The sequence below is a fragment of the Poecilia latipinna genome, unplaced genomic scaffold (assembly GCF_001443285.1).
Source record: "Poecilia latipinna isolate Pla-1442-1.1 unplaced genomic scaffold, P_latipinna-1.0 Scaffold2126, whole genome shotgun sequence".
Lineage (NCBI taxonomy): Eukaryota > Metazoa > Chordata > Actinopteri > Cyprinodontiformes > Poeciliidae > Poecilia > Poecilia latipinna.
The window spans coordinates 28,065-40,681 of record NW_015114742.1 but is presented as its reverse complement, the minus strand read 5'-3'; the positions used below and the strand labels follow the sequence as shown (position 1 = coordinate 40,681).

Here is a 12,617-nt window from a genome sequence, read left to right as displayed (position 1 = left end):
GTACCATATCTGATATACATTAAAGATTTTATTTTACCTGAAAATGCTTTTTACTAAACTGTAATCGTGTTATCCACGCTAGCACCGAGTATCAGGCCTAGACACACTCAAACATTTGCCAACAACAGAAATCACTGATTTCAAAAGTAACCCTCAAAATCATGAATGCTCGACTTACCCAGCCTTGCAAGAACAATAGGCATCAGTGATCTTGCCTACAGCGATATTTATGCTGAGGGTGTGAGGATCTGCTGTTTTCCTCATCGACCGGTAGCATTTCGCTGCGATGCGCACAATGTTGGAGGCATCGCGTGGCTCAAACACCTTGATGTCGTCCAAAAAAGATGACATGACCTTGTTTGTTCCCCTGTCCATTGTCGTGGCTGATATTTTTTGAAAATCCGGCAGAATTAATCGACTCAGGAATACTCTGAAGAGGGTCAATCGAAGTGAAAGACGCCATGTTTACATAGAAACTAAGCTCCACGAGGCTTTGTTTGTGAGACATGCAGCCACGTGGGATTTTAGGGGGCGTTTCTGGGCGGAGCTTGGTGAGGTCCATGGGAACCGTCTTACATTGCTTGTCCTTAAGCCCCGCCCAGAATGTTCAAGTGAGATTCGCAAGCAAATAAAGTTTAGTTCAACCAAAAAACAGGAGCTTAAAAAAAATTAGACTCAACCAAAAACTTAAGACTGTCAACCAAAAAATTCTGATATGCAAAAATAAAAGTTTCAAACAAAAAAATAGTGATTTCAATTAAAAAAAACCTCTAAACATTTTTTTGTTTCGTAAAAAATATTTTTATGATTAAAAAGTTTTTAAGATATTTTTTTGTTTGATTCTTTTTTGATTGAATAATTGTGAAACAAATCTAACTCCATACACATTGGGGTAACCTATGTTTCAGCCAATCACATTAACCCATTCCAGCAGCGCTGTAGCTATGACGAAGCACCGACAGTTTCTACCTCAGCCTGGCTTCTGTAAGTGACAGAGGAGCAGTAAGTGAAATAGCTAATATACTAGCTATTGGTCTCCATGTTATCACTAATGTTAATCAATTTAATTGTGCAACTATCAACACAAGCTAGCAATCTAAGCTGTGTTACCGAGCTATGTATTCTGGTAAAGACATCATTTAATTACAGCATAATAAAATATTCCCTGTTGCATAGAAAAAGCTCAAATTGTTAATATTATTTTTTGGATGGTAATTATTGAATTAATAAGGCTATAACATTTGATGATTCAACCCTTTTCTGTTTAATTTGATGTAACATCAGTGAAAAACATCTTAATAATACATTTTAAACAACATATCTTAGCAGTACGAATATATTTTTACTTTTTCCAGATGTTACTTTAAAATTTACAGAGAGCTTCTGTCATGTTTAAACTTTTGAAAACAAATTTTCTGATAAGTTTTAGTTTATGAACCTGTATTTTAACATTTACATTTTAATTTCAACAGTAAAAAAATAGATACATATGTTTGCACTTCCTACTTTATTTTGCAGGAGATTTTCATGTTAATGTATTTAGGATCATTCTTTTTCAATATAAAAGGTGTTAGAAATTAAAATTACTTTAACTGCAATAGAGGAAAACTTTCTACTATAATTTCTATGTTAAATTTGTGGCAACCAGAAGCTACCATTAATTAGTTTTACCTGTTTTTAAATATTTTAAGACTTCTTTCATTTCAGATGTTGACTTTTGAATTGCTTTTGATTATTAAACATTTTATTTCCTTTATTATTAAAAAGTTGTTGTTTTTTTTAACTTAATTCCATTTTAATGTTTGTCAATTGTATCATGTGACTTCTGTTTCGTTATTTTTGTGTAGCTTGTGTAGCTCCAGAGCTGCAGGGTTTAGTTGCTGCATGTTCATTTCTGCTGTAAAATAAAGACAAAAACTGACTGAATGAATTACTTCTGGTGTTCCTCTTCATGTGATTTAAAACTCATTTCACATTTTTAGAGTCAGTTCAGGGAAAATGCCAACTGAACAAACTGAACCATGAATATAAAGACGATCAGCCAGAAAATGTTTCTTTTTCATTCATTTACTGATTTATTTTCCATTTCTGGGGCAGAGAAAGCTCCATTATTGGTCCTCACAGGGAGGTCAAGGTCAGGTGAGGGAAAAAAAAGAATTGGTCCTAATTCTATAAACATTTGGACAAACTGCTGAAGATACAATTATAAAATTACATCTGAAAATGATGATATATAATTACATGGCAGTTATTTTTTTATGGAAGCCCGGTTGTTTGTTTTATCCAGCTGATGTAGCCACAGACATCCATGATGCCAGCATCACTCAGACATGCATATTGTTTGTTTCCACCAAAAGAAATCACACCATAAATCTTATTGTTGAACACCACTCCTCCACCAGAGTCGCCCTGTGGGAAAATTAATATCATTATATTTAATATAATTTTTATATTGAAAAAAAAATTAAATACTTGTAAAATAGAAACAGATAATCACTGTAGCAACATATTGACAAAACAAACTTACAGGACAAATATCCTTGTCAGTTTCTTTAACTAAAAAGATATGTTCGAAATCTTGTGGATTATCATCAACAACTTTCATGTCGACACACTGAAGATGCGGTGAAGGATTATTATTACGTACTGCAGAGAGACATGAAATTATAAACATGTTAACTCCAGCCTGGGAGCATAAACAAAGATTTTCTTCTCATAATGTGAAAATTTCTCTCACCTCGCTTATTATTGAGGCCAACATCTGTTGTTGCATACCCTGCCAGCTGAACTTTACTACCTCTAAAACAATGAGAATAAAATGTCAACAAGGACAACAACAATGTAGAAAATCAGAAGCATCTTTATGAGGAAAAATCAATGACTTCATCCACTGAGACAGGAGTGTCCACCTCCAGTCCTCATAGACTGCGTCCTGCGTCCTTTACAGGCGTCTCTGGTCCAACACACCTGAGCTAAATGGGTTCTGGTTCTGCTGGTGGCCTGATTACCTGACTCAGGTGTCCTGAAGCAGAAACAACAGGACTGGAGGAGTGGAGACAGTTTTTAATGTTTTTAATCAGAGAAAGACTTACTTTTTAGGACGATTATTACAGTCTGGCTGTGGGATAGGAACAATGTCTTTCACTGGTCTCCGAAGCTTCAGCAACATGATGTCATGCTGTCGGCCGTTGTTGTCAATATAAACCACAGGATTGTCTAGGATTATCTGATCGTCCTGCCAACGATTCCTTTGAGGATTCCATGGATGAACCTTTAACTCTGCTGTCATAGACCTGTAGAAAAGATTAGATTATAATGAACACACAAAAAACAAATAAAATGCAGATGAAACTGTCTTCTTGTTTCTTTCTCACCATCCTCGCTCCCACTTCCAGCAGTGAGCTGCAGTCAGGATCCACTCAGGGTGGATCAGAGATCCTCCACAGCGGGTCCTTGTTTTACCGTCGCTGCCCATAATCCGAACATGATAAAGACGCTCTTTGACATCACAGTCATGACCTCCAATGATTCTCTTCTGCAGAGAAACATCTGAGTTCACTGAAACACCTGAAGAAGAAAAAGGAGGACTTTACTCAGAAATCAGTTGCAAACATGGCTGCTGGAACAGAAAGAGGATAAACAGTTAAAGATGAAAAAAGCATCACAATTTATATGCAAAGAAGTTTCAGTCTGAAACAATCAGAGCAGCAGTCTCCCTGGAACCGGTGGAAGTGTTTCCAGTCTGTCCAACTCACCCAGCCCAAGCAGCAGCAGAACCTTCACCAGAGCCATTGCTAGTCCAGGTTCCTATGAATGTCTGCAGTCCTGCAGCAGCTTTTAAGCTCTGTTCACAACTTCCTGCTGGAAAGAAAGCAACCAATCACAGGATGAACATTGATCTGCTCTGTCTTCTGCATACAGAAGAACTTTAACAACTTATCATTCTAACAAAGCTAGAATAATAGTTTGATGGAAAAAAACGACTTTAGCTGATGACAAAACAAATTCTGCAAGACATTTTTAAATAAAATGATTGGCCAATGAAACATGAACTTTTATTTTATTAATATTAAGGAATTATTTAATTAAAACATTAAAGTTTCTTACTGCAAAGTTACTTGAATGTTAATTTGTCTTATTTCATGTGAAATAAAACATCTGCACTAGAAACTAGTCTAAAAATAAGTGGTAAGATTTTCTGTTTTGCAGCACACAAGCTTACAGTGAGTTCTGCTAAAAAAAAAACCTGACAGTAAACTTGATAAAATAAAACTGGTTTTCTGAAGAAAGAGCAACTTGTGTTCTTGTTTTCAGGTTATTACTTAATACTTAATTGCAAGCTATTTTGTAATGGTAGCATTAACAAATGTATCTCCACTCATAAGGTTGAACTGAAGGGGAGATTGTTTTATGGTTACAACAGTCCAAAATTAACTTTAGTAGATTTTGCGTGTTTTTGTGTGTTCCACTATTCTGCAGTAAACTCTAAATAGGATTTTAAATCCCCCCTCACTCCTAGCTTACGCATTCTGTGTTACGGCCCTGTGTTTGCTGTCAGAGCACAGCGCTCCTCCTGTGGCTCCACATCTCAGATGGTCCGCAACTTTATGGACTCGTTCATTTGTGGCTGTTTTCACCTTTATTGTGCTGTTCATATTAGTCTCGCTGTTTGCAGTTTTCTGGAGCGAAACGCAAAGCTCGACATCATTCACAGCAATTAAATTAACTTGACATTAACAAAGACACATGGGGTTGGATTATTTGGGAAATAATAGACACCTGAGCCTGAGTAAAACTACCTGGATGTCAGATAAATTCTGGGACTTACAGCTGGTTATTTCCAGCCCAAATGAGCAACTTCATGTTGAAAAACAAATTAAAAAAACGTAACCCGCGACTCATTAAATTTGCTAGCGACTTTAGAAATACCAAGCCCAAAGCTTCTTATAATAATCAGACTTGGTGACAGAAACTCAAAATAGTTCCTGTTTTTCCAGCAACAAAATGTGCATCTCTCTCCATTGTTTACATTTCTGTCGCTGCTGATGCTGTTGCATGGAAAAGGTGGTCATTCCCCAAGATGCACAGAGGAAATAAAATTACATTACTAAATAAAACAGTAATGCACAGTGATTTGGATAAGTTACTTTATTCTGATTACTGGACTTGAAATAGCAATGTTTTAGATTACTCGTTACTGAAAAAAGTAGTCCGATGTCCAAAGTAATGCATTACTGACATCACTGTTTGGGAATCGCCATGGAGACAAGCCAGTGAGATGGAAAAATCAACAGTCAGCCCAACCCAAAAAAGTCAGTGTTATCAAACCGAGTCTGAGTCAGCCTGAAGGATGACCATCTCAAATTGCACAGTGGCACAATTGGTAGTACTTTTGCCTTGCAGCAAGAAGGTCCGGGGTTTGATTCTGCATAGAGTTTGCACGTTCTCCCTGTGCATCATGTGTGGGTTCTCTCCTGGTACTCCGGCCTCCTTAATTGGTCTGTCTAAATTCTCCCTAGGTGTGTGTGCATGGTTGTGTGTCCTGTCTGTCTCTGTGTTGCCCTGCAATGGACTGGTGACCTGTCCAAGGTGTACTTCGCCTCTCACCTGTTGACAGATGAAGAGGCACCAGCACCCCTCACAACCTCAATGGGATAAGGGTGTAAGAAAATGGATGGATGATTCAATGACCTGCATATGCTGAGAGAATGTAGTCCTGTATTTCTAGACAATCAGAACACACAGTTTTCAGAATAACACCAATGATCTATGGACATCTGCAGGTACAGATCCTCCTCAATGACACCGGCGAACAACCAGGGAATGAACACAGAGATCTCTCTTATAAGCATCTGTGGGACATTAAGGGATTTGTATTTCTATTAAAAAGTTTAACAGCTTTGAAATTTTCTCAGGTTTATATGAACCTTGTTTCAAGATGTTGCAAAGTGCTGCCACACTGGCTGTTTCTGTCAAGCAGTATTGACCAATATTATGTTTTATCTTCCAAGTCAGGGTTACAAAGAACCCGAGAGATAAACATGAAAATGTTTCCACACTGAGATGAAAATCTGCCAGGAAGATGAATTGACACTTTAAACCAACACTATTGCTTCAGACATGAAGTAAACAACAAATTCACAGCATTGTTGTGCAACAAAATATTTGATTTGGCAATAAATAACTATTGATAAATGTCTAAAAGAATTATTCATTATTCACTAATTTAGACCAAATTTACTAAGCTGAGGCAGAAGAAAATGACCTACGACTGTTTTCCAAATAAAATGTAGTATTTATGTTGTCATTTTTTGGTTTGTCCTCACAAGTTTTTGGAAATAAGGTAATGTAAAATAATTATGAATGACATTATGCCCATCGTCTGCCAACAAAAGGATGTGTTTAAGATCAGTATTAATTGAAGAAGCTTTTATAATAACATAAGTTATGAAGGCAACATGTTACCATTTTTATTCTTTAATTGTTTATCTTTTCAGTTTTAGCAGCAAAGTTTGCACCTGATTTCTGTTTAATATCGTCCTCAATTTTCTTCTTCAGGTGTTTCAGTGAACTCAGATGATTAAAAGCATTGAAATATGTCTGATAAAAGAGTATTTATCAACATAAGACCATAATAATATTATAGTATGTTATGGTGTAGAAACCACCAGCAGAAACTCGATGGTAAAAAGCTAAATTTTTCACAATGGAAATTGCTTTAGAAAAACCAAATGTTTTAATGTCAAATGTACATGAATCAATATAAATTCCTTAATGATAGATTCAAAATAAACTAAAATTTACATAATACAAATATGATTCAGGATCAGTTCTAGTTGAAACCCAAACGAGTCAACGTGTAAGTCACGATGACTTATTTTATAATTTAAATATCAACATGGATTCAATATTTCTGCCTAACCATATTTCAATGTTGATTCACTCATATTTTGCTATCTGGATAGTTATTAAATGCAATAGATAAATAATTTTGGTTCAGCACTGGGATTTTTGAACATAACTTGATTTTCATTTAGAGACATCTGAGTCTGTGAAGGGGAGAGCGGGTGTTGGCACTAGTTTTTCTCTGTTGTTGTTCACATTAATTTATTTGTCACTTCTGCTTTCTTATCACAGCCATGTGGTTATGGGTGGTTCAGATAATGCTTATCATCAGAACGAGTCATGGTGAGATGGAAGATATCTGACACTTGCAATTCTACATAAGAAGAAACAGCGAGAGATAAAGACAAAAACTAACAATTTGTTTTTCATTTTCTGTAATCGCAGAATAAACACTTTGTTCTGGCTGCAGCAGGTTCTAAAGCTTTAAAACCATTTGTGTTTTAATTCATAACTTATGTTAATACAAATGAGTTAAATTAGGATAAAAGGTCTCACTGTCAGGAAAAACTTGCTTAAAGCCAACAGAGTCAGTAATCTAGAGAGTTCAATATTAACATCTGTCCTCGTTTAAATCTAAATTTTGAGTTTTCATAAACTACAAACTGTGTGCTTTTAATAATCTAACATTTGTATAATAATTCTGAACAGTATAAGGTATTTCTGTCTGGTAGTTTTCCAGTTACACAACAGGAAAACTGTTGTTACACAACAGTTGGTGGAATATATATTTTTTTGTAGTGAACATATTTAAATCAATCAGTCAATTTTATTTATAAAGCACCCTTCATACTAAAAGCAGCTCAAAGTGCTGTACAGATGTTTCTAAAAATATTGAACAACTGTTTGGAGAATTGTCCTTTCTCCATTAGGTTCTTGATGTATGAGGTTGAAGAAGATTGGATGAGATAAATTCAATAATTCTATTTATTAATACCAAAATGCAGCGGGTCCATTTGTTTATTAGCCACTTTGTTAGCCACTGTCTAGGCTACACCTTCAAGAGGGCGTTCCCCGGTTTGTCATTTAATTTTTATATATGAGCATGCAAATAGCTAAAAGAGATAGAGGACAACACATACTTATTTGTTCTCAACACAACCCAAATAATCCAAACAGAGAAAGAAACTAAAACAAATGAGAAATTACGTCACAACTGAAACCAGATATTTACATCCCGAATAAAGAGATACATATTTTTTCTCACTGTCTGAAGTGAAAGCAGACAAAACTTTTATTGTTTTATCTTAGAATTAACAAAATTATTTATGTTTGCTAAATGCTAGAAAACTAAGCAAGAACCTTTTTCTAGAAAATTTTTGGTAACATTCCTTGTATTGAAACTGTAACATAAATTTGGGCATTATCATGGATTCTCCTTCCATTAAACTGTTGCTGCTCCAAACTGACCAGATCAAAATATCAGCAAATAAAGTAAATGTTAAATTAGATTCGTTGCATAAATCATTTATGTAAAGTTAGAAAAGTTCAGGACCCGGTTCTGACCCTGGTGGTTTTCCACAGGAAACTTCTAGTAAATCTGAATTCAGATTATTTGTACATTTTGGTGTCTTGAGTAACTTTTACCCCAGAATGTGAAATGCCTCCTGATTCAGGAACAAGAGATAAAAATTATATATAAATAAATATAGGAGACGGTTTCATAACTTAATATCCAGAAGTTTGCATCCATCTCCTCAGGTTTGGTCAGAATTTCCTTCAGTCTAATTTGGGTCAAATGTTCTGGTTTCCTTCCACAAGGTTCTGATGATACATTGCTGGAGTTCTGGTCCGTTCCTTCTTACAGAACCGGTGACGGTCTTTACAGAAATATTTACTTTTATGACCAAATTGATAATAAAATGCCAACCATCAGAAGGCCTGATCTTTAGGTCAGAGCAGCAGAATATTTTCCTCTCTTCTTCCTCCAACATGGTCAGACATGGCACATTAAGCTGAGTCATGACTGCTGGGGGCAGCAGCAGCTAAAAAGATTTACAGAGGCAGAGGAAGCTGCATCAGCTGCTGCACTTCTACTATCAGTCCACTAGATGGAGACATGGAGCAGCATTTACATTCACTGATTCAACCTGAACAACAGGAAGGATTTTAGTTCACAATCATTAAACTCTACAAGTGGAGAAGATTCACTATTTAATAACCTGACTGAATCAAACACATTTTAACAATATCTTTTATTTTGAAAGGGAGCAACAGGAAACTGTTGAGTTTGACTTTATTGGTGGAGACAAGAATTTGATACCAGGAAACACAAAAATGAAGCAGTTTGTTCAAAGAAGAAAACAGAGAAACATCAGCTGTTCATCATGTCGTTTGATTCCAGTTCATCAGTAATCTAATAATCCTGTAGATTAACTGTCATTAACAGATTAAACTTTGAGTTTAAATCAGAAGTGAACATTTTCTCCAAACATCAGAGAGAAGAAACAAGTAGAAAAGTTCCTGAAGACAAAGTTCAATGGGAAACAAAGCAAACTTACAGTTTGTTCAAACGATCCAAAGAGATGAAGAAGATCATCTGAACAACAGACTGGGGTCACGACCCGGTTGGATGGTAGGACGGTCCAGGCAGCAGCAGAACCTCTGGCCACCGGATCAAAATGATCACATCGGCTTCTGGAAGAGACGACATCAACGAGATCAAGACACCAAAATACTTCCATACACTTTAAACGTGACCTGAAAATGTTTGGGTCGGTCTGTGGGCCAAACAAAACATGTTCATTACATTTTTATTCAAAATCCTTCTGAGGTCACAAGATTTTAGTCTGTTCAGTTCAGAATGAGATGTTTTAGAGCCTCTTCTCAACCCTGTAGTGAAATAAATTAAAGTGTGTTTTATCTCTCTGCTGCCAGCAGGTTGAGAGGAAGGAGTGAGTGTCAGGTTCAGCTCCTCCCTCTTTATCTCCTGATGCTCCATGATGTCCTGGAAAGTTTGACTTCTTCTCATGTCAGTAATCACATCCATCTGAAATCTGCCTGGCAACTGGATCTTCTCCTGACTGAGTTCAGTGGGTAAAGACTTTAACGCTGTTTGCCTTTAAATAAAAACAACTTAATGACAAAGATTAATCTTCCTCTGGTCACTGAAAGAGTGTCTCACCTTTTGTTAAAGATCATTTCCTCCACACAGCCATTGTAAAGAGCATATGGACGTAACCGGGTGGTTTTACTTGGAAAACATTGTTTACATAAAGTAGCTGTAAATTCCCACCCGTTTTGGGCCCTTGAACACATCTAGGCCCCGTTTCCCCACCTTCACTTCACAGCTTTGTTGGGCTCATTAGTGTATATAGGCACCGGGTGTACCCGCCAATCTTTGAGTGTCTGTCTGTCTTGGTCAGATGAGCGCTGGTGCCGTGCTCATTGGGTTGCTGTGAGAGGGTTTGGATCGTGGACATTTGTGCTGCTGGATGCATTTCAGTGGCTTCTCACTGCAGCGGCTGAATGTACCCGTTGTGTGGCTGATTAAGATTGCTGCTGTTGTTTATTATGCTCTCACCAAAGTGCATTTGTTTGGTAGTTCAGATGCTCTCAGCTAATTGCTTAATATGCTTTTTTCTAGAGCTGGAGTTGTAACACAAGCAGTGTAGAACCAGAACAGTTTATCTCTTTATTTTTATGAATTGGCTTATGGGGCACAGCCTTATAGGACTGGTTTGAGGCAATGTGGGATTTGTTTTTGTCTAACATTATTATGTCATTAATTTGTGTTTCTACTAATTTGGTTAGCAGTTTTTGATTCTCAGATTGCTTCTAGTTTTGTCCTGGGTTCCTGTGCTTTATTGGGTTTTAAATTGGAATAATAAAGTCTTTTTAATATTGTAAAAGTATGTATAAATAAAATATTTTGTATACTATTTCTGTTTCATCATTCTAAGCCAGACCTAGCTGGGTATTGTTAATTGGGAGACCCTGGGCCACTTGATATTATCTGAGTAGTCTACCAGTTGGCTTTAGGGCCACGTCCTCAATCACAATCCAGGTTCTTTTTCCCGTGTTACACAGAGATAAAACCAGCTGACCAAATGTGCTGTAGCTAAAGTGGAAGATTCTCATGTCAGGCCGTAGCAGCACCGGTTCTGTGGGTCCAATCAGCTGATTGTTTCTGCTACAGGCTGAATTTTATGTGCTGCTGTGAACAGTTTGGTGTCTCCATTGGTGGATTGTTTGGAAAACTGAGATCATCAATTTACTAGATTGAACTGGAGATTGATAAAACACAGAGTGGATTTTTCTTCTGGGCATTTTTGTGCCATAAAGGGATTGGAAACCAAATCTGGACAGAGTTCGACTGGAAAGTAAAAACTAGATTTAATAGAAGTCCATTAAAAACTTTGATTTCCAGGATCCAACCACAGATAGATGTTGGAGGAATCTGAGGAATGGTCGGTCATCACACACGTCTTCTGGGACTGAGCACAAATAAAGACCTTCTGGAGGAAATGAAGCAGCAGATTGAGGACATTCTAAGGACAGATGTCCCCATGGAGCCTCTTCTGTCTCTGCTGGACAGAAACACCAAGGATTTACTCACTAAAGATCAATGTTACGTATTGATGCACATTCTGCTGCTAGTAGCAAGAAAGACAATTACACTAAACTGGATTAAACTGTTCACATTACACTAAACTGGATTAAACCTGTTCACATCACACTAAACTGGATTAAACCTGTTCACCAACTGTTGCTGAATGGAGGAAAAACTGAAACATGACAACATGATGCAGCGTCTGACTGAAAAACTAGACATGAAAATAGATAATTAAATATGTAGTTTAGAAAATAAATACTGAATTTGAAAATTAAATGTTTAGTTTGCAAAATAAATACTTGAAATACTTGAAATACGTGACGTCATCATTCACGTAAATATTTATTCTGTATATTTATTTCCCAAAAAATTAGTTTTCAAATTAAATATTTTGTGAATTACACATTTAGTTTAGAATGAATGTATGAATAACATGGTGAAAATACTAGCTTGAAAATTCATATACACATGCTTTTTCTCTGACATGCTAATTAAACTAAAATACTTTTAATTTGTTTTTTCTTACAATCAATCATCACTACAGTCATAATCAAAAGTAAGTACACCTTCATTTCTATCAGAACTTCTTTCCTTCCTCATGAAGATTTTATCAACCTGCCTCTGATTTCACCTCAGAGCTTCTACTTCCTGTTTCTGCTGCTCTGAAAGAAGAAACTACAAATCAGGTGAGCCGTGACGTCATCATTCACGCAACATCCGTCACATTTACTTCGGTTTGAATTAACCTGTTTAGATGTAGTTGCTCCAGTCCGGTTTTTTTTGCGTCTCAGCTTGTTTTTAAAATGTTCTTCTTGAACTCTTTGGTTCGTTTGAACAAACTGTAAGTTTGACTTGTTTCCTACTTTAACTTTTTCGTCAGGAAATTTCCTGATTGTTTCTCTGATGTTTGGAGAACAGTTTCACTTCTGATTGCGGCTCAAACTTTAATATCTCTCCAGTTTGAAGGCTAATCTACAGGATTATTAGATTAATGAGTGCCTGGAATCAAACAACATTATGAACAGCTGATGTTTCACTGTTTTCTCCTCCGAACTGATTCATGTTTTTATTTCCTGGTACTGAGTCTCCACCTTTAACTAAAATCCTTCCTGTTGTTCAGGTTGAATCAGTGAATGTAAATGCTGCTCCATGTCTCCAT

The 12,617-nt window shown here is 36.5% G+C and overlaps 1 protein-coding gene and 2 long non-coding RNA genes across 3 annotated transcripts in view; 1 reads left to right on the top strand and 2 right to left on the bottom strand.

Annotated features, from left to right (window-relative positions):
* Positions 1-2,062: 2,062 nt before the first annotated feature.
* LOC106936368 (thrombin-like enzyme elegaxobin-1) lies at positions 2,063-3,794 on the bottom strand. Its single transcript, XM_015017315.1, has 6 exons — positions 3,756-3,794; positions 3,375-3,567; positions 3,093-3,293; positions 2,738-2,799; positions 2,528-2,646; positions 2,063-2,409 (listed from the first exon to the last, which is right to left on the bottom strand). Exons 1-6 carry the CDS (start codon positions 3,790-3,792, stop codon positions 2,257-2,259), a joined length of 765 nt encoding a protein of 254 aa, XP_014872801.1. The 5' UTR covers positions 3,793-3,794; the 3' UTR covers positions 2,063-2,256.
* A 5,287-nt stretch (positions 3,795-9,081) lies between these two features.
* On the bottom strand, positions 9,082-9,728 carry LOC106936369 (uncharacterized). The gene is made up of 2 exons (XR_001422121.1): positions 9,405-9,728; positions 9,082-9,298 (listed from the first exon to the last, which is right to left on the bottom strand). It is a non-coding gene; the product is annotated as an uncharacterized LOC106936369 (long non-coding RNA).
* A 2,251-nt stretch (positions 9,729-11,979) lies between these two features.
* The window catches only part of LOC106936362 (uncharacterized), an 8,498-nt gene continuing 7,860 nt past the window's right edge, over positions 11,980-12,617 (top strand). Inside the window, exon 1 of the long non-coding RNA XR_001422119.1 lies at positions 11,980-12,299. This is a non-coding gene — a long non-coding RNA (uncharacterized LOC106936362). The remainder of the gene's footprint in view (positions 12,300-12,617) is intronic.

Excerpts from the sequence above, each read along its gene's own strand:
- LOC106936368 (XM_015017315.1), bottom strand. The coding sequence starts at position 3,792 with ATGGCTCTGGTGAAGGTTCTGCTGCTGCTTGGGCTGG. Across the intron at positions 3,294-3,374 it reads TGGAAGTGGGAGCGAGGATG|GTCTATGACAGCAGAGTTAA; the intron begins GTGAGAAAGAAA and ends TCTTTTCTACAG. Across the intron at positions 2,800-3,092 it reads TGTAATAATCGTCCTAAAAA|AGGTAGTAAAGTTCAGCTGG; the intron begins GTAAGTCTTTCT and ends TCATTGTTTTAG.